The sequence below is a fragment of the Drosophila mojavensis genome, unplaced genomic scaffold (genome assembly GCF_018153725.1).
Source record: "Drosophila mojavensis isolate 15081-1352.22 unplaced genomic scaffold, ASM1815372v1 contig_136, whole genome shotgun sequence".
Taxonomy (NCBI): Eukaryota; Metazoa; Arthropoda; class Insecta; order Diptera; family Drosophilidae; genus Drosophila; species Drosophila mojavensis.
In genome coordinates, this window is record NW_025318667.1 from 23,621,166 (window position 1) to 23,641,748 (window position 20,583).

A 20,583-nucleotide genomic window follows, 5' to 3' on the forward strand; every position below is an offset into this window, starting at 1 on the left:
AAATATATATATTTTTTTCTATCAATATCTTACTTAGACTCGAGTATTTCATATATAATATTATAATTACGCTTAACATATAAATTGAAGCTTTCTCTCGCGCATTTCTTCTTCATTCACATTCATAATCTTCTCTCTCACTCTCTCTTTCTCTGTTTGTTTTACTCTCTTCCTTTCACACACCAGTCTCTTGCTCTGGGGCAGCGCATAGGAAATGGGTCCGAAGAAGCGTTCCAGCGTCGCTGAACGCCAGCAGCGCGCCACAAATGCTGCTGCCGCTGCGACGTCGGCAGCGACGTCAACGGCAGCGACGTCGACGGTAAAGAAGCGCAGCATTGGCAAGCAGCAGAAGCTAATGGACGAACCGGATGATAAAAAGAGTAGCAAAGCCGAGGCAGCAGCAGCAGCAACAACAACAACAACAGCAGCAACAACGTCAGCAGCAGCAGCAAAGCGACAGCAGCAGCAGTCAACGGCATTAAGTGCAATAACAACAACAACACCAGCAGCAGCAGCAGCAGCAGCAGCAGCAGCAACAGTTGCTGCTGCAACAACAACATCGACAACAACAACGGCTGCTGATAAGGCCAGCAGCTCGACGACGCTGAAACTGTCCGCAGAGGAGCGGCAGGAGGATGGGAAGGCGCGAGCCATAAACAAGATGCTGAAGAGTCTGGACATCAAGATCCATGGCTTTGACAATCTGTTGCCCAGCGGCGAGGAGCGCATAGGCGAGGGCCTCAAGTCTTCCATATCGGAGAACGTGAAGACGAAATCGCGGGCGGCGGCGGTCAAGGTGATAGCCAGCCTGAATCCGGGCAAGCCGTTCAATGTGAAGCGCCAGCGGGTGGACAACGAGTCGAGTCGAGCGGAGAGGGAGCGCGAAAGGGAGAAGGAGAGGGAGCGCGAAAGGGAAAAGGAGCGAGAAAAGGAAAGAGAGAAGGAAAAGGAAAAGGAAAAGTCCAAGGAACCGGAGGCAGTATTAGGTGAGCCAAAGGATGCTCATTGCGATAGCAAAGAATCTCCCGGCGCCAAGGGCGCCAAACAGTTGTCCAAGAAGGCCAAGCTGGAGCCGCCGACCAGCGGCAGCAAGGGATCAAAGGCGGCGCCCAAGAAACAGCAACAGACGCCAACGTCGCAGGCGGCCGAGACGCCGGCAGCGAAAAAGGAGAAGCTGCGCGCTGCAGCAGCTGTGGCCAGGGGTGGCAAAAAGTTGCAAGCAGCTGCAGCAACAACAACTGCTGCAACAACAACAACAACTCCAGGTGAAACCGAGTCCAGTAAAGCAAAGACACGCACCCAGCTGGACTCCAATACGGAGCTGGTGCAGATGGAGCTGGAGGAGATCAATACCACCCAGACGCCTCTAACGGCAGCCACGCCCACGCCAGCCCATACGCCCACGCCGGCAGCTACACCCACACCCACACCCGCAGCCACACCCACGCCCACGCCCACGCCGACGCCGACGCCAACGCCCACACCCACGCGCACACCCACACCCGCATCCGCATCCGTACCCGCATCCACGCCCATTGAGTCAACGCCCACGGGCAGCAGCATCGTCGCCGGCAGCGCAGCAGCGGCCACAGCGGCGCCGGCCAAGCAGCGGCCCAAAATCAAGTACAGTAAAACATCGGCGAGCAAGGCGCGACTGCAGCAGGCCTGCAGCAAAACGGCGCTCGCTAGCCTGAACGCGGCGAAGGATATTTATGACTTCAAGTCGGGATCGGAGGACGAGGAGCCGATCAAAATGGTGCTGCCAACGCTGAAGGAGCTGCGCGACTTCTCCGACGAGGACAACAAGCCGCTGAAGCAGCTCGAGCAACGGCTGCTGGCCAGGGAGGCCAAGGAGGCCAGGGAGGCCAAGGAGGTGAAGGAGTTGAAGGAGACGGCGGAGCAGACGACGGCAACTGTTGCCGCAGCGGCAGCAACTGTTGCAGCTGTGGAGGCGCCGCCTGAGCCGCTGCCCAGCGCTGCCAAGGGCGGCAATAAGAAGCAGATTAAACGTAAGCCAAATACGCCCACGCCAGCGCCGGCAGCAGCAGCAGCAGCAGCAGCAACAACAACTGCTGCAACGACGACAGCAGCCGCTACAACAGCAACAGCTGCTGCTGGTAAAAAGAAGCCAGCGGGCGGAAAAGCGAAGCAGCCAACGCCGCCGGCAGCGGCCAGCGAGAGCTCCCGCTCGGAGAGCAGCGACTCGGAGGACGAGAAGAAGCTAAGCAGCTACGGGGCGAAGCGGCATCGCATGGCCTCGCTGAATGCGCTGGCCAAGGTGCAGTGCCTCTACGAGAACGAGTCGCGCACGGCCCACGAGCTGGGCCTGTCGAAGGCGACGCAGCAGCCGCCGCGCATACGGACGCTGGACGGCAGCGATGATGACAACAATCGAGGCGATTTGCCGCCGGACAAGGATAAGGATAAGGACAAGGACAAGGACAAGGACAAGGACAGAGATCGCGATCGAGACAAGGATAAGGATAAGGATAAGGGCAAGGATCGGGATAAGGGCGATGCGGAGAAGGCCAATGTGGCTGTGGTGGAGCCACGGCGAGAGCTGCGCCATGTGACGGGTGGCCGTGGCGTGGGCAAGCACTGGGAGCTCGATAGCGACAGCGAGGCGGAGGAGCTGCAGCTGCAGCGTTTCCAGCAGCAGAAGAAGAAGAAGCTGCAGAAGAAAGCGCCCGCCAAGAAGCCCAACGACACAGAGTCGAAGAAGAAGGCGAACAAAAGGGTTCAGCTGGAGGACAGCGACGATGCAGACGAGGACAAGGACAAGGACAAGGAGAAAGACAAGGAGAGGGATGACGACAAGAGTAAGTCCAAGGACAAAGACAAAGACAAGGACAAGGAGAAATCGAAGCCGCCGCCCAAGCAGCTGCCCAAGAAGCGGAAAAGCGCCTTCCACGAGGAGCTGATTGGCGACTACAAGGGTATATTGGCGCGCAAGCGCATGGCCAGCCTGAATGCCAGCGCGATTGTGGCGGCCACGTACGAGGTGGAGCGGCACTTGGATAAGAATTTGGCCAGCGATTGCAGCAGCTTCGAGAGCTACGACGAGCTGGAGATTAGCAAGCCGACGGTGACAAAGACATCCGCATCAGCATCCGCATCGGCATCCGCGTCAGCATCGTCGTCCAGCAAATCGAATGCGTCGAAGGCAGCGCAAGCACAGCAGGCCGAGGTGCTGCACATCAAGAAGGAGCCAAAGGAGCCGAAGGAAACGCGCGAATCGAAGGAGGCCAAAGAGCTGAAGGAGCTGAAGGATGCGGCGCTGAGCAACAAGCCGCAGAGCAACATGATCGAGGAGAGCAACGATTCCAAGTACTCCAAGGAGACGAAGGAAACGAATACGGATACCACCATCACAACGACTGGGTATCGCGGCGACTCGAGCAGCGCCAAGGATGCCAAGGACTGCAGCCGTCCGACCTCATCCAGTGTGGTCATCGTCCAGGACACGGACGTCACCATCACCGGCGTCTATGTGAATGCCAGCAACGGCGCCGCCCAGGAGGCCTACTGCAAAATGCAATATCGTGTTCAGTCCAGCGTCACCGAGGAGCGTCTGCTGCGACCCGGCTCCGTGGAGCCACCCAAATCCTATACGCCGCTCAGCGCACTCTCCAGCATGCTGCCGCCGGGCGCCAGTTCCGGACTCAGCGAGGGTGAGTACAACTCCTGACAATATCTTCATAATCTGGATGATTAATTCGATTGATTGGTTCTCCTTTATGCCCTGTGGAGCCAATGTCCTTTATAGCAAAATTCAAAATTCTATAAATTTCACACGAGTCTATATTTGAAATAAGGAATCTCTAGCTCTAAAAATGCAGGAGATATAATTTTTTAACTAATTTTCGATGCTGGTTTTAATCGCTAGCAAAATAACAGGAGTAGTAATCGATTCTTTGAAATAAACTCTATATGTGTGTTGTATATACAGACCTACAAAATTAATATCAAGTATCTAGTTCTTATATCTTCTGAGATCGACGCGACGAACGAGCGGGCGGACGGAAGAACGAACGAGCGATGGAACGAAAAGTCAGACAGACGAACGAAAGGACAGTCAGACAGAGCAATAGATATGGCTAGATCTATTCGGCTTATCGCCCAGATCAAAAATATATACATTTTATGGGGTCTGCCGAGCCGCCTTCTGCCAGTTACATTTCATTTCGAGATTTCCCATGTTCAATGGGTTCAGGGTATTAAAAATAAATAAAACTAATTCATTTGCAATTTTGACATCCAGAAAGATCTAAAACTTTCTCTAGCCAAAAACGAGATCAAAACAAGATCTGGTATATATGTATATCTGTATAAGTATAGCATATAGGATGAAGGTGTCTAGAAAGATTCCACACATATATAGTAGATGGATAGATATATAGATAGAGGAGTATTTTAGGACTGAGTTCACTGTAGTTCTATCCGGTTAAATACAGTCACTTTTAGTTGATATTAACTAATCAGCCTATTGATATTGCCTTATAGAGCGGAAGCCCCATTGACTGAATCCCATAATCATAATCCTCGCACATCATTAGACCTGTTGGTAGTATATGTATATATCTGATATCCGCAGATAATACCCATTGATAATATATATAAATACATACATATATGTACAGGGCTGTCCATATTCGACGGACCCATCTCCCTCATCCCTTATATCTTCTGACAGAGATGCCAGATCGCTTATTAATATGCCGCATTGGAAGCTTCAGTCCAAGCTGATTTTTATCCTCTGATCATTGATAACATGATTGATCATATCTATGCTCTACTTACTATATCTATCTATCCCCTATCTATATCCTTCCGCAGCTCACAGCTCGCCGCCGTTGCCAGTGCAGGCGCCGGCACCGCATGTCCTGCTGCCCGGCGAGCCGCTCAGTGCGGGCATGTACCATGCCCCGGATCTGGGCCTGCATACGGAGCACATGCCGCCGGATCATCATGGACCGCCGCCGCCGTCGTATGCAGCCGCTGCGGCTGCTGCGGCCGCTGCCGCTGCCGCCTACCACGCCCACCAGCTGGCGCCCGCGGGCAGCGGCGTGCTGCACATGCACCATCAGCATCAGTACGCGGCCGCCCATGCAGCGCATGCGGCGCACGCTCATCACTACCAGCAGGCGGCCGAGTATCATGGCGGTCCGCCACCGCCGCCGCCTCATCACTACGGCGGACCGCCGCCCCAGGGGCATTACGGTCCATTGCCGCCGCCGCCGCAGGTGGGTCCGCCGGCCGTGCCGCCGGACCGCTGTGACGTTGGCTCACCGCCGCCCTCGTATCGGGCGAGTGCATATCCGCCGCCGCCGCCCGCCGGAGTGCCACCGACACTGGGCGGCGGCTCGAGCGCCTTCTGTGCGCCCAATCCCCATCATCATCATCAGCAGCACCAACAGCAGCCGCCCCCGCATCATGATCCCAGCGGTAAGTCCCCAGCTACAAAGCGACCAATATTTTCCACATACAAAACTTTATCCATGGTTGGCCAAAAAACCCCCCGAAAAAAAAAAAAAAACAAAAATACAAAAAAATCAATTTCAAATTTCGCCTTTTGTTATATTCGTTAACAAGGGAAGGGTATCAAAAGTATGCAGACGTACGAACTATATGCAATACCAAGATGAAACTATTCGACTGTGGGCTAATACGCATACAACTACATATGTACGTGTAAATATTTCGAGTGTGTTCCATTTCCAATTTGTTTCATATGAAATGGTTAAATCGTGTCAATACTATTCAGAAATGATTTACTTGATGTGTGTTCCATTTCCACTTTGTTGCACACAATCTGCGGATGTCGTTCTTTATGTATTTGTGGAATATTAAATCTTTATACTATGTAAAAAGCAGCTCTATGTATACGATGCTTAAAATCTGTGCCATTTTCAATTTGTTCCACAAGAATACAACAACAATAAACACATTTAAAATGGTAGTCGGAATTTTCAAGTTGCTTATAATACATGTTTGTATTATACATATATACTTTTGAAGTTGTTCCATTTCCATTTCATTCCACCCAAGTTAATCGAGATGCTGTTTTATGCAATTGACTACTATAAGATGTATACACATTATAGCTATATCAGCTTATGTATGTATATGTGTTCTATTTCCACTTTGTTTCACATGCTATTAGTACATATATTTCGCTGAATGTATAGGAAAATCAGTAATACTTTTTAGGATAATATATGTTTGTATAGTTTATAACTGTTCGAATTCCATTTTGTTTCTCTAGCCCTGTTAGCCTGATATATATAAATATGTTCAGCTATATGTATATATTTACTTATCTATGTGCTCATTGTCAATTGTCACCAAACTAAATACCATACGCTCGCTCATCTTCTATCTCTTTTGGCCGTATTTTGTCAATAAACGCTTCAGGCTAAGCTCGATGGCAAATAGTACTAGAAATAGAGAGCATTTGGCTTTCGACAACAAATGGCATTCACAGTTTTCAGTTGGCAAAGGGCCAAAAACTTGAACATTGTCTTGCCACGCCCCACATGCCACGCCTGCATTGATTTCAGTTATCAGCAAACAATGAGCGGCAATTTCTGGTGTTTCCAAAAAGTTTTCAACACAACGCAGAACTTGGCCCGATTGCCCGCCAGGCGATGCCCACTTTTTGGCTCTGATTAGTTATTAAAGAGCCTTGCCAAAGCTTCACAAACTTCAAGGGGTATACGAATGTGTGTGTGTGTGTGTGTGAGCGTTTTGTGTGTCTGTGTTAGTTGCCATGGGCAGTGCACATCTGCAGTGCTTGGAGATGGCTGCTTGAAAATGTAATGAAAAAAAAAACGGTGCATATATTTAGGCGCGCGCATAGTAACTGAAGCTGTGTGAATGTGTGTGTGAGTGTGTTAGTGTGTGTGTAAAAGTGTTGGCCAAAGCCGGAAACTGTAAGCAGGCAAGCAGCAAACGGAAACCGAGACCAGAGACCAAAGAATGCAAGCAAAAAGTAAACACGCTGCATTCGCTCCCGCTGCCGCTGTCGCTGCCTCAGTCGCTGTCGCCGTCGATGTCAGCAGCAGTTAGTGCAGCTAGCGACGGCAACTGCGGAGTCAGCCAACCTCCATTGATGTCATTTACCTTTTGGTACAGACACACACTCACTCGCACACGTACACGCATACATATATATATATATATAAATATAGTCACCAGACAAACTATGCGCCATGCATTTAAAGCCAAGTTAACACTGCCTAAATTTCAGCAGCTGTAGATGATTTATTGAGTGGATTGGCCCAAGGTTAATGCTTGGTGCTTTAGTTATCGCTGTCTATCGATAGGCAAATCGATTATTTATAAGCGAAAAATAGTGAAAGGCCGCTCTCGCTTGATCTATGACCAAGGTCTTGATTAATTATTTATGCATCGATTTATCGATTATTATTATTCTTTTAACACTTTCCACGCCCTTTGAAATTTATTTGCCCCGCCATTCGATCAATAAGTCATAAGCTTATGACACATGTGCGGTGTCAATCAGTTTAAAAATTGATTCATGATGACACGTTTGTGCCTGCGTTTAGAGCGCATGCAGTCGTCCATTAAGCTGTTATTCAGTTGGTGTTGATTGCAGTCAAACACACGCACACTCTCTCTCTCGCTTCATTCCTCTCGCACGCCCTCTCTGTTAAGTAGGCTAGCGTTTCGATTGTCCCACATACACACGCATGTATGTAGGTATGTATATGTGTTTGCATTTGTATACATATATATTTGCTGTATGCACATATATGTATGTGTGTGCATGTCTTTCATTATAATCCTCACATCCATTCATTTATCCTTGTCCATTCGTCGCCATGTCAGCCGTAACTGTTTGCAGTTTACGCTTTGCCGACAGTTGATAATTCATTAGCACATGTTCTATTTGACGTTCGTTCATCCATGCTGAAGCGCGCGCACACAGACACGCACACACACACACACACACATGCACGTACGTAAAATTGAGAGCGCAATGCGCTGCCGTTAGTCCTGACGCCCTGACGCCCTCAAAAAGCTGCGGTCGCTGCCTCTGCTTCCTTTGGCTGCTGCGTCTCTGTTACAAACTGCTGTTAGGCGCCAGAGGGACAGAGACAGAGAGAGCGAGAGCGAGAATGAGTGAGTGCGAGAGCATAAAAGCGTCCAGAGAGTGCAGCAGGGATAGTTTTGTTGTTTTTTTTTTACTTCATATTCTTTTTTTATTATTATTCTTTTTTTTTTTTTTTTTTTGTCAGTGCCGGTTGCCCGGCGTCGTCTGCGTCGAGTTACGTTTTAGTGCTCATTTAGACGTCGGGACGACAACGTAACGTAACGAATCGGCGACGGCAAACGATGCCGACGACGCGCCGTTTGTGGTTAGAATACGAAGATGATAATGACGACATCCAATGATAATCGCGTTGCTTATGGTGGTGTTTATCGTATGATGAGCGGGCGAGTCATGAATTGCATTGCGTATACGTAACGTGTGCCGCGCGTGCTGTTCACAGATAATTGTTGTTGTTATTCTTTTTCTTTTTTTGTTGCTGTTCTGTCTGTTATTGTGCTGTGTTTTGTTGTATCGCATATAGCTGCCAGCAAGTCAACAACAACAACGATATTAACAAAAACAACAAGAGCAACAACAAATGGCAATTATTGTCATGCCTGTTCACTACTTTTGTCGGCTTGTTTCGGTTGCCGTCGTTGTTGTTAATTGTTATTAAACAAATGCCGCAGATTGTAAATCACATACGTACGTACGTGAATATGTATGTATGTATGTATAAATTTATATGTATGTATGAGTGCTTGAAAGAAATCACGTTGCCGCGCGCGCCGCCCCGCCCAAAATGCCGGCCGGTTTCATGCTTCGTGTTTCGCTGTCCGCGTGTTGCAGTCGGCTGATTCGAATCCAGGAGTCGCCATCGCCGCAGACGTTGAATGCTCCAAGCTTAGTGCTGACCGCAGATCTAATTAGCGTTGCATTTTTCAGTTAATTTTAATTGAGGCTGATTTATAAACAACGCAATTTTTTAACTGCGCCGCGTTATTCTCCTTCCCACTTCTGCCATCACATAGAAAAACAGACACTCTTTCTTTCTCTCTCTCTCTCTCTCTCTCTCCCTCTCTGTTTTTTTCCTTCGTTTACGCTTGTTTTGTTGCTACAGAGGTTTTTTTTTGTGTGAATTTATTCTTCTATTCTATTGAGAAAAAGCTAGAAAAGCATCCGGATGACGACATTATTGCGATTACTGCTCAAAATTCTCTTCGTGTATGAAAAAAAGGCGACAAAAGTGTCGTAAGCGTGGAAAATGAAATGAACATAATGTGCAAAAGCATTTATTTAATATTAAAAACAAATATTTAATAATAAATAGTTATTTACTACATATAAATAATATTTGATATATGTATAATAAATATAATAAAATCATATTTATTAACTATTGCATTCATAACAAATTATTTTATGTTCATCATAACAAAATTGATGTGAATTAATTCGATTTTAAGCATATATGAAATCCTTAAAACTATATACATATATGTATGTATATATATTTTTTTATAATCACCATCTCTTAATGCGTAAACTATATAGAGATATAGGTCTTGCAGTTGCAGGCTAATAATTCTTATTACTTTTAAATTGATCAGCTAACATATGCAAATAAAATTTATTTAAAAATAATAAATAAAATAAAATTGAAAGTAATTAAATAAATAATAAAATTAAATAATGTATATAAAAATTTCATCCCAATCTTTACACATTTCCTCATTGATGTCGTTACGCTTACAAAATCATTTGCGACGCATTTGTCGGGTGACATTCTGACTTTTATTCGCTGCATTTGCCGTCTTTAGGGAAGTCACTGCAGCAGCAGCGCCGGCAGCAGCAGCAGCAGCAGCCGCAGCAGCGAACGACAAGTAGCGGCTCTTGCTGCGCTCTTCACTTTTAAGCGCTCTCTTTTTCACATACCGTTTTGACGCTCTCGCATCTTGCACTCTCTTGCAATGGCGCGGCTCTCGAGACGTTGAGCTTTACGCTGTGCGCCGCATAAAAAGCTAACGGCAGAAAATCGTATCGCATCGCTGTCGTCGTTTGTTTTAGTTTCAGTTTTTTTTGTTGTTGCTGCTGCAGCTGTTTTTGTTGCTTTTTTTTTTATATATGTATGTATATATGTATATGTATGTATGCATTAAGACATTTTTTTTTACTAATTTCTTTTAAGAATTTTCTTGAACAATTTTCCTGCTGCTTTCGTTGTTGCCGTCCCGGTTTTTATTAGAAGACGTTGGCAGCGCTGGCAACTCTTTCGAGTTTTTTGTTTGGCATTGTTGTTGTTGCTGCCGATGCTGCCACCGCTGCTGCCACCGCTGCTGCTGCTGTTGCTGCTGCTGTTGCTGCTTCTGTTGCTGTTGCTGCTGCTGGTTGCAACTGCTTTTTGTGCTGAGTCTGTCACCGTTTAACGGTGCTTTTCGGTCAAGCATGTGTGTCTCTGTGTGTGTGTTTGTTTAGAATCTCTTGCAAGCTTGCAAAAAGTTGCGCCAGTGGGCGGTGTCTTTTGCCTGCTTTACTTTAAGTCTTCGCCTCCTTTTGCTTTATTTTGCTCAGCGCTCGCTTCGCTCTTAGCTTTTAACTGTTATCAGCTATCAGTGCTAGTCACACACATACAAACAAACACAGGCACAAAGCTTCACATTTAACTAGAGCGACAGAGGCAACAGCGCAGAGGGCGGCAGCCAGAGCGAGAGAGCGAGACAACAATGTGGAAAATGTAAACAGATTCATTGAGACAACTGGCGCTGACACATTGCAACAACCAATTGTCGATTCCCCTCGCCTCCCGCACTGCCCCTGTCTCTGCCAGCCGTCTGCATTTAGGCCACAAAAATGCCATCGCTGGCAATGTCCAAAAAAGCAAAAAGCACAAAATGAGCATACGAAACAGCAACAAGAGAAGAAAACAGACCATAGCGAATAAGAAGTGGAAGAAGACCAGAGAGAGAAAAAAAAAAAGAAGCGCGTATGCATTGAGAGAAAAGCAACGTCAGAAGAATGTGAATGCGAACGGGAATGCATATGTACGTACATACATACATACATATGTACATATATTGAAAAATACAAATTCCCTCGGCCCCTCTGCCCGCACCCCGGCTGTCTGCCATCAGCTGGTGGCCACAGGCGCAGCGAATGTTCGACAAATAAATTTCGAAAATTCGCGTTGAAAATAACTCAACGTGACACATAAAAAAGTGAGTGTGGATTTGCCAGGAGGCGGCCAGAAAGAAGACGGCAGAGTGAGAAGGAGTAGCAGGAGGTAGAAGAGGAGGCAGAGAAGGAGGTAGAAGAGGAGGCAGAGAAGGAGGTAGAGGGAGGAGGTGGAGGGAGGAGGTGGAGGAGGAGGAGGTGAGGTGTCATGCAACTGGGAGAAATTTAGGAGACATGATAGCCTGCCTGGCTAGCAACCAAACGTGACCTGTTCCATGTCTCCATGTCGAGTTTGCCTAACTGACACAATGATTAGCTCTGGCAGTTTATTAAGTCCACAGCAGCGACAACATAAACACATAGAGGCATGTTTATATGCGTACACGCACACATACATATATATATGTCACTTGTGTGCGCATAAATAGTTTAGAGATTATCTGAATGCGTTGAAACTAGCATCTAGCACTTGCATAGATAGAAAACCAAATCGGAAATCAAGTAATACCTCTTTAAATATGCCTAATATTCAGTCAGTATAAATATTAGATCAAAAAACTATTCAAATCAGGCAATAACCTAGAATCTAGAATCTAGATATTTCATTCACTATATATGATAATATATGAAGTACAAATTTAAGTGATATAAATCATAATTATATAAGCATATCATATTATAATCTTATAATAATATAATAATATATATAATTGCGTATTACCTATCAAAGTTCATAGTTTTTTATCTATTATAAATATTATATATATATATATATATATATATATATATAATATATATTTATATATTGATAGAATATCAAGTAATACCCATTTTAATTCTACATTTGCCACGTCTATGGATCTATAGGGGATCTTAACGTTAACTGTTAATTTAGTCAACTGTTATAATAGCTCTATTGTAAAAAAGCGTTATACCTGATTTGCCAATAGGTGTGGTACATACCTATGTCTACTATATAGTCGTGTTCTTCCGTTATCCACTCTAAAATACATATGTATATACCAGCTTTCAATCCTTTAGATGCTTATAGTATTTCTCGATCTATCATCTCCCCAAGGGCGTAGTCTCGTCTACTAATAGAGTTTTGGCTTGTTTAGAGGGGAATAGATTTGCCAAAGTTCAAGTCTCTGTGGTTACTTTTTACAGTAGCTCTAAAACTGTCGAAGATGCAGTAGGATGCATATACATATATATGTATATATATGTTTGCATCTATATTCCCTATTGCATATCCACATATTGATTAATCATTGAATTTTATAAATATTGGATCATATATATCACATTTGAAACTCTTGCCAATACGATGAAAAAGTCAATTCAATTTGGAGTTTAGTTTTTCTGATTGGCAAGTGAAAAAGGCCAACTGAAGCGAATTGCATTTAACGCAATCAAATTGCTGGCAGTCAATTTGAGAATGTTGAGTGATGAACGCAATTGAAAGCCACAGTGAAGCAGCGTTAAAGCGGACGTACATCAAAATGGAGCGAATAAGAAAAAAGAAATAGAAATCGAATTTACATACGTTATTTATGTTGTTGGCCTTCAGTCAGGATGCTGCCAGCAGCAGAGCAGCAGCAGAGCAGCAGCAGAGCAGCGACAGCTGTTGACTTTTGATGAAAAATCCAAAGGGACTGCAAGGACACACACACGCACACACACACACAGACAGCAGTAATTGGCCCACTATGCGTGTGCGCCCTTTTGATGGGCCAATTGCTCCGCACGCACATTTCAATTTTGCGGTTCATGGCTGTCGCTGATGGCTGCGTTTCCGTTTCCGTTGTCGTTGGCGTTGGCCATTTTGTTTGTTGTTTGCTTTGCACCTGTTTGATTCCTCTCACTCACTGCCTCCCCCACACTCACTCTGTCTCCCTCTCGCCCTAACGCCCTACCGCCCTACCGTACTGCCTCCCTATGTGAATGGGAAATTTGTTGAGCTTCGGGTTGTGCGTGTGCCTCAATTAACTGGCCATTTACGACTGCTGGCAGCATGTATGTATGTGTATGTGTTTATATATTTTGTAAACATCGCACGCACCCACCCACACACACACACACACTGACACTCCTCTACTCGCTCACACTCGCACACCTTGAAAGGTGTCAAAGCTTAAAGTATTGTTGCAAAATCTGATTTGACACGCAAAGCCAGCGAGCAGCAAATTCAGCAGTCAAAGAGAAAGAGACAGTAAGAGAGAGGGAGAGAGGCAAAGAAGGGCAGCTGAGGAGTTGCCAGAAATCGTTTAAGAATTAGTCAACTAAGCTTCAACCGACAATAATTGCCGTTTAAATATTTCAGTTAATATGTTGGAAGGAATTTAGCTCAGGAATTGAGATGCAGAGGAATTTTGGAGAAGATTTATGGAGATAGAAAGATGAGAAGGAGATGAGAGAATAGTTAATGAAGACAGATAGTTGATGACGGAAATAGAGAGACAAAAGAGGAGAGGGGAAGAGGAGCCGTGGAAGAAGAAATAGTAGGGTGGAAACGGAAAAGCTCAAGATAAATGCGAGGAAAATAAAGTGGTAAGTGAGATGGCAGAGAAACAGAAAGATGTCAAGGAAATGGATGAGCAAGGGATAGAGGAAACGAAACAGAAAGATGAAGAGGAAAGTGAGCGGACAGGAAGAGAAAGAGGAAGAGGAATACGAAAAATAATGCTAAAGATGAAAAGGAAGAGAAAGGAGAGACACGAAGAAGAAGGAGGATTGGAAAACGAAAAATATTAGGAACATATTAGAAGAAGAAGCGGAGAAGAAGAGAAAGAGGATGAGAAAGAGAATAAGTAGAGAAAGAGGAAAAGCGGAGGAATAGTGGAAGACGAGAAATGACCAGTAGGAACAAGATGAAGTGAAGTGCAAAAGGACACGAGAGGAAGAAAAATTATGAGAAAAGAGGAAGGGAAATGCAAAAAGAAGAGCGATAGGAAGGTAAAAATATTCATCAACGAATCGAGCTTCGCAAAGAAGTAGATAGATAATCAGAGATACATATGAGAGATAAAGAGAGCTAGAGGAAAGTTTATATATTATGTATAAAGAGAGAAAATATATTAATAATAAATAGATCAGAAGAAATCGAGCGAGAGAAGGGGGAGAGAGGACGGAAAGAAGGAGAAAGGAGACATATATAAAATCTGGAAGGAAAAGATGATGTGTGTGAGAGATTTTAATTGAAAATTATTTAAGAAAGTAATATGTATATATGTATGTACTTACATATTTCAAAATCAAGCGAATCCAATTTCGCTCTCCTGATTGAATTCGTGCAGTTAATCGCATTAAATGCAAAATTTAATAATGAATTCATATTTAATTGAATGATTCATAGGCAAACTTTTAATTATAGTAAGACAGAGTTGGATAACTCCGAGCTGAATTGAATTGACTTGGTCAACTGAAAGTTCAGCAGGAAAAAGGGAATGAAGAGGAGGAGAGCGGAAGCCTTTGTGTGTTCGCTTTCAGTTCAGTCAGTTTTTCTGTTGACGGAATGCGCAATTCCACGAATCTGTTTGCCAAGTGATCCAGGTGGAGGCGATGGGCGGCTGCCCGTACCCGTGCCGTTGCCCGTAGAGCTCGCTGAGCTCGTCGTTATTTGCTATCGAATTTTAACTGGATTGTTATTGTCCTTTCGATGACGCTATGCCAAAAGGGTTGCCAGCGTTATCAAACCCTAAGGGCCTTGACATTTTTGAGCCCTCTTTGGCCTCGTTGGCATTTTCGCGTTTTCACATTTTCACGTCCTTGTTGCCTATTTGCGTTCTTTTCCGGCTTTATTTTTTTTTTTTCTTCTTCTCTTCACTTTTTTTGTTTTGTCCGTCTGCAGGCAGAAGCCGTGCATAACGCTTTGGCATTGTGCGCGCCAGCATCCTAGAATCTGGCATCTGCAGCCACCTTCTTTGGCTTTTCGTAAGCTCCACCCCGCCGTCCCGCCGGCCCCTCCCCAACGCCCCATTCAGTCGCCTTTCATCCATTAGGGCTCATTGTCATATGCAGGTTGTTAAGGCAAATACTCTGCCTTCCGTTTGCTTGACTTGACACGGCAAGCGAGCGAAGAACTATGTGTGTGTGTGTGTGTGTGTGTGTGTGTGTGTGTGTGTGTGTGTGTGCTGGCAGAGTGCAGGATAATTGCAATGACGTCGCATTAGCGTGCTCATTGTGCATTGCGTGCGTGTGTGTGTGTGTGTGTGTGTGTGGATGCCAAGTGTGGAACGTATGATTGCGAGCATATAGAGCGTGCAATTAATGACATAAAGCGGTGATGTGAGGGCGAAAATGCGTGTATTCTGAAGTGGATTCTATGTGGATGCTATGCGGCACCTATACATCTGTGTATTGTCAAGTGAATCGTATGTGGATGCTATGTGGCACCTTTACATATGCATATTATATGTATTGTTAAGTGGATTCTATGTGGATGCTATGCGGCACCTATACATACATTGGTGGATCATGTATATGTTGAAGTGGATCGTATGTGGATGCTATGCGGCACATTCACATATGCATATCTTATGTATTGTGAAGTGGAACGTATGTGGATGCTATGTGGCACCTATACATACATAGGTGGATCATGTGTATTGTGAAGTGGATCGTATGAGGATGCTATGTGGCATCTATACATATGCCGAACATATATATTGTGAGGTGCATAGTGTGTGGATGCTATGTGGAAGCTATGCATATGCGGCTCATATGTATTATATATAGTGAATTTCGAACATGATCTACATACCGAGCACACGTGGATCCTAAATGGGGTTTCTGTGGATCCTATCTCAGACGTGTGGAGTCTTCTATTCAGATCGAATATATATTAGTAGAATTGCAAAATGTAACAGTAAGAGGTTGCATGTGGATCGTATGTGCAAATGATGTATGATGCACAGATCACGCGGAACGAATGTGAATTCTACGTTAAATTTAGAAAATTTTCTCATGGGACTTCATCTCTTTTCTTGAAAATTTATTCAAATCTTGTGGATCATATAATTATATACAATATATATCTTATATGTATACGTATATATGAATTAAATGTCAATCGCTTACTTTTCCTTACATTTTTGCGTCCTAGCACAAAATAAGCCCAACGGATATTTAATATCTTAGTAGGCATTGACGAAATTCGAGCTCTCTTCTTCTGGGTTGGTTTGGTTTCATTCTATTCTACCTTTCTGCTCGATTCACATCTAAAATATCCAAAAATTTATAAAGTTATTTATTCAGGTTTTCCAATTTTTTTGTTTTGTTTTCGGTTTTTTTTTTTTTTTTTTTTTTTTTTTGCTTTTCGAAAAAGTCTTTGAAAATGGAGTTGAATTATGGTCCGATTATTTTAACTGCTGTTATTGCCGTATGTGACCATTACTGGGGCATCACGCTCACAGAGCCGGATATGCACGAGCCGGACATAACGTCGGTGATGTTCATTTGCTCGGTAATTATGATCTTGATGCATCCATCAATGATAGTGCCCTTCGGTTGTCGCGCGGGCATCTTTCTCTATGTGGGCCTGTGCCTGGTCATACACTATCTCGTCCTGGCATATCCGTGGACCTGTTTTAATCGGTTGCTCGTCAAGCTCTTACCTGAAGCGGTCATTTTGCCCTTCTCGGGCCGCATGCTCGTCTCGACGGCCATGATGATCATCGCCATAAGGCACTGGCGCCGTCGCTCTAACGACGCCATCAACGATGCCATCAACGAGGTGTACATGGAAATCCTTGGCAATGGCGGATTCTTTCCATACATGGACATGTTCCCACTGAACAGTGGTATGCACTTCTGTAAAATAGCTCGATTCTTCATTAACAAATGCACCCGTAACGGTATCGGCGCACAAGTGCTGGCTACCCAGAGCAACGATCAATTCATCTGCGGTGATATGAATAATACCAACACGTCCATACGTCCCGAGTCGCCGCCATTGCCAAATATCGATCAGCTACGCGAACAGATCAGCCGCTGCTTGCGCCATTCACCTCAACTTGACTGATGCGATTGCCAGCGATTTCTCTTTTATGGTTGCTGTTGTTGTTTTGTCGTCTCTTTTTACAGTAAGTGCTCGCCTGTTACGTCGCACAACATTTTCATTCAATCCGCATTCATTCTACAGGCAATAGGACCAGCCCAACGCCAAGTCACATCTGATGTTGACTCTCATTCTGTGAATTGCGAGAATCCCATAAATCTGTATTCTAACCAGATCTACCATCTCAATACGAGAGCTTATCAAGCCTGGGAAGGCAGGCTTGTGGATAATTAGGTCATTTTTAGTCGTATTTATTTTTATACATATACCTTTTTATTTTATTTTTTTTAAATTTTTTCATCATGACGGACAAAATTTTCAGTATAATAGTAGTCACTTATGCATATGGATAGATAGCTCCCCTATATACGTATAGACACCTTTGCCATAACAGCAAAAATTCCTTGGTAGTACGCTATATATACTATATATATAGGAAGCATATCGTATGCATATCATTTTTCAATCTAATTACGCAAAACAAAATGAATAAAATTCTATGTCTAACCTTAGACTGTTTTCGTTTATTGTTATTGCCATGCATCATCATTATCATTAGCATTATCATCATCATTAGCATTAGCATTAGCATTATTGTTGCTGCTGTTGTTTATGTGAGGCCCGCCTGCAGTTTGGTAGGCGTCGATAATTGTTCTATTAGGCAAATTAGCTGCCTGACGGCAGTCGCTGTAGCTGGGGCAGGTGCAAAGCTGCACAGGTAGTGAGCGACAGCTACGGCAGGTGCTACTGCTGCTGCTGCTACTGCTGCTGCTGCTGCTTCTGCTGTTGCTTTAGCTTTAGCTGCGGCTGCCAACTGGTCCGTGGCTAAACACGCCCACTGCCACTGCAGCCAGTTTCGGGCTATTTGGGATTTCGTGTCCTTGTCAAAACTCAATATTTTGTGTGTCAAGGTTGACAGTCGCTGCCAAAAAAAAAAAAAAAAAAAAAAAAAAAGAGGGGGAAAAGAAAAGAAAACCTGCTGAAGCGTCTGTCAATAAAATCAAAGGGTACTCGATTCGATTCCATTTGATTTGATTCGCCTTGGAAATGTTCGCCTTCTAAGGAACTTAAGCTTTAAATGATATATGTTATGCATATGTTATATATGTATATGCTATGCATATGTTATATCTATGCTATGCATGTTATATTTATTACCTAACATAAATATACATATGTATGCTATGCATATGCATGCATATGTTATGCCTATGTTATACATATGTTATGCATATATTATATATATGTTATGCATTTGTCATATTTATGTTATACATATGTTATGCATATGTTATATCTATGTCATCTATATATAATGCATATGTTATATCTATGTCATCTATGTTATGCATATGTTATATCAATGTTATACATATGTTATATCTATGATATTTGTCATATATTTGTATATGTTATATCTATGCTGTGCATATGTTATGTCTATGTCATATCTATGTTATGAATATGTTATATCTATGTTAAGCATATGTAACATACATATATGTTATGCATATTGTCATATATATTTTATATGTATTTTGTTATCATATATATTTTATGGAATATGTATGTATCTGGAAGTGAACAACTGAACTATGTGTTATGTCTACAATACACAATTTCTCTTAGGGCTATGCACCATCTCCTTTTATTCTCGCTCAATTCAGCCTCAGGTTGCTCTACTTTAGCCCTCCTGGGGGCGCTGACAGGAACTTGTCATTCATTTTCTTGGCAGAGTCGACAATTCTGATTATCAGATCACTTAATCATTTGCATAGGTCTACTCTCACTCACACACATACTCTCTCTCCCTCTCTCTCTCTCTCTCTCTTCTCCTGCTACATGGCCGATCTTCATGGTTAGCCGTTGCACGCTTGGCCGCTCTGTCAGTCTGGCTTTTTCTATGCTCGCTCATGGACCTGGCGGCAGACGGGCATATTAGTTGTATGCAATTAACTGAAGTTAACTGTAATATTGGTATATATGAAGCTAGTTATCTGTATCTGTATATCATATATATATACATATCTACATATATATATTATATATCGAGTAATTTCAGTTAGCTCTTCGAGAACTGTGAGCGAGCATTGTCTGGCTGCCAAAACTTTGCCCACATCTACTTACTATTTGGTTTTCCTTCCACTCTATCTTCTTCCTCTTCTTCTGGTTTGCTTTTGTCCCTTTTTGAGGCTTTCGTTCTCACGGCACACACGGCGTGTGTGTGAGGCCAACAAATTTTCTGCCCATGTGCACCTAAGCGTGACCATTTTGACATTATTATGCGCCATCCCTTTCTGGCTAGCGCCCCCTCTCTCTCCCGCGCTCGCACTCCTTTTGTGCATATATCTTTATATGCTTGCAGCTTTTCTTTCTCACTTCTTTTTTGGGCTACGTGTGCGTCCACTTTTCATTTCCGTTCTGCTTTTCTGACTCTACTCTGACCAGTGCAACCAATGTGTGCCAAAAAAACAGAAAAAAAGAAAATAAAAACCAAGCTGATGAAGAAGAAGAAAAATCTCACGATGATCTGCAAAGTCCGCGTCCACTTTCAAATCGTTGCAGCGACTGCAACTGTGAATGTAACTGTAGTAGCGTTCGCTGCACTTATTGTTGGAGAGACAATGCCCGAGCATGGGGCATGGTGCATGCGGGGTGCATGGTGAGCAGTGGAAGGGGAAGGGAAGGGGGAGAGAGGGAGGGGGGGGTTGTCAGCGGGAGGCATGCGGTATGCGGCACGCGGCGCTGCGCTGCGCTGCTTTGCTTGTTTTAGGCTTTCAAACAAGTTTGCCAACATGGTCAAGAGCAGAGAGGAAAAAAAAAATAAATCGAAAAAAAAAACTGTTTTTGGCGAGCGGAATGTGAGGCTAGGCAATAGAAAAAATAGAAAAGAAATTAAATATAAGCAACATGCACTAAAGATGGGGAAGTCCCCTTCCCTCGCCGCCTTCCCCTTACATTGCCCCCCTCAACGCTCACTTGGCAATTACATACAATGTAGAGGAGGCAAGTGCAGCAGGAGACGGACGGCGGAGAGGCAGGGGCGCTTTGGTTTGGCTACAAGTTGTGGGCCTGGCAATTTCACACAGCGTCGACTTTCACCAGGCAACGCGAAGCTGCCCTTAATGTCCGAAAATGTAAAAAGATACAAAGATACAAAGGCAACGACAACAACAACAAACGTATCGGGCGTTGGGTCAAGGGCAGAACTTCATATACATTTGGTGAAATGATTCACCTTTGATGGATATACTTTACATATACAGATATATACACATATACATACATATATACACAT

General features: G+C 44.1%; 2 protein-coding genes across 3 annotated transcripts in view; both read left to right on the forward strand.

Annotated features, from left to right (window-relative positions):
- Positions 1 to 572: 572 nt before the first annotated feature.
- Positions 573 to 20,583, forward strand: part of LOC6584564 (protein piccolo) — a 52,514-nt gene continuing 32,503 nt past the window's right edge. Inside the window, exons 1-2 of the mRNA XM_044008466.1 lie at positions 573 to 3,671; positions 4,837 to 5,445. Coding sequence (XP_043864401.1) covers positions 662 to 3,671; positions 4,837 to 5,445 — 3,619 coding nt within the window. The 5' untranslated portion in view covers positions 573 to 661. The remainder of the gene's footprint in view (positions 3,672 to 4,836; positions 5,446 to 20,583) is intronic.
- On the forward strand, positions 16,419 to 17,797 carry LOC6584563. 2 transcript variants are annotated; one of them, XM_015161571.3, is made up of 3 exons: positions 16,419 to 17,028; positions 17,098 to 17,310; positions 17,370 to 17,797. In XM_015161571.3, the coding sequence occupies exons 1-2, from the start codon at positions 16,563 to 16,565 to the stop codon at positions 17,247 to 17,249; spliced, it is 618 nt and encodes a 205-aa protein (XP_015017057.1). In that variant the 5' UTR covers positions 16,419 to 16,562; the 3' UTR covers positions 17,250 to 17,310; positions 17,370 to 17,797. The 2 variants fall into 2 exon arrangements, with proteins under 2 accessions (XP_015017057.1, XP_002010218.1); XM_002010182.4 differs by having other exon boundaries at positions 16,420 to 17,310.

Coding starts and splice junctions, on each gene's coding strand:
- LOC6584563 (XM_002010182.4), top strand. CDS start 16,563: ATGGAGTTGAATTATGGTCCGATTATTTTAACTGCTGTTATTGCCGTA.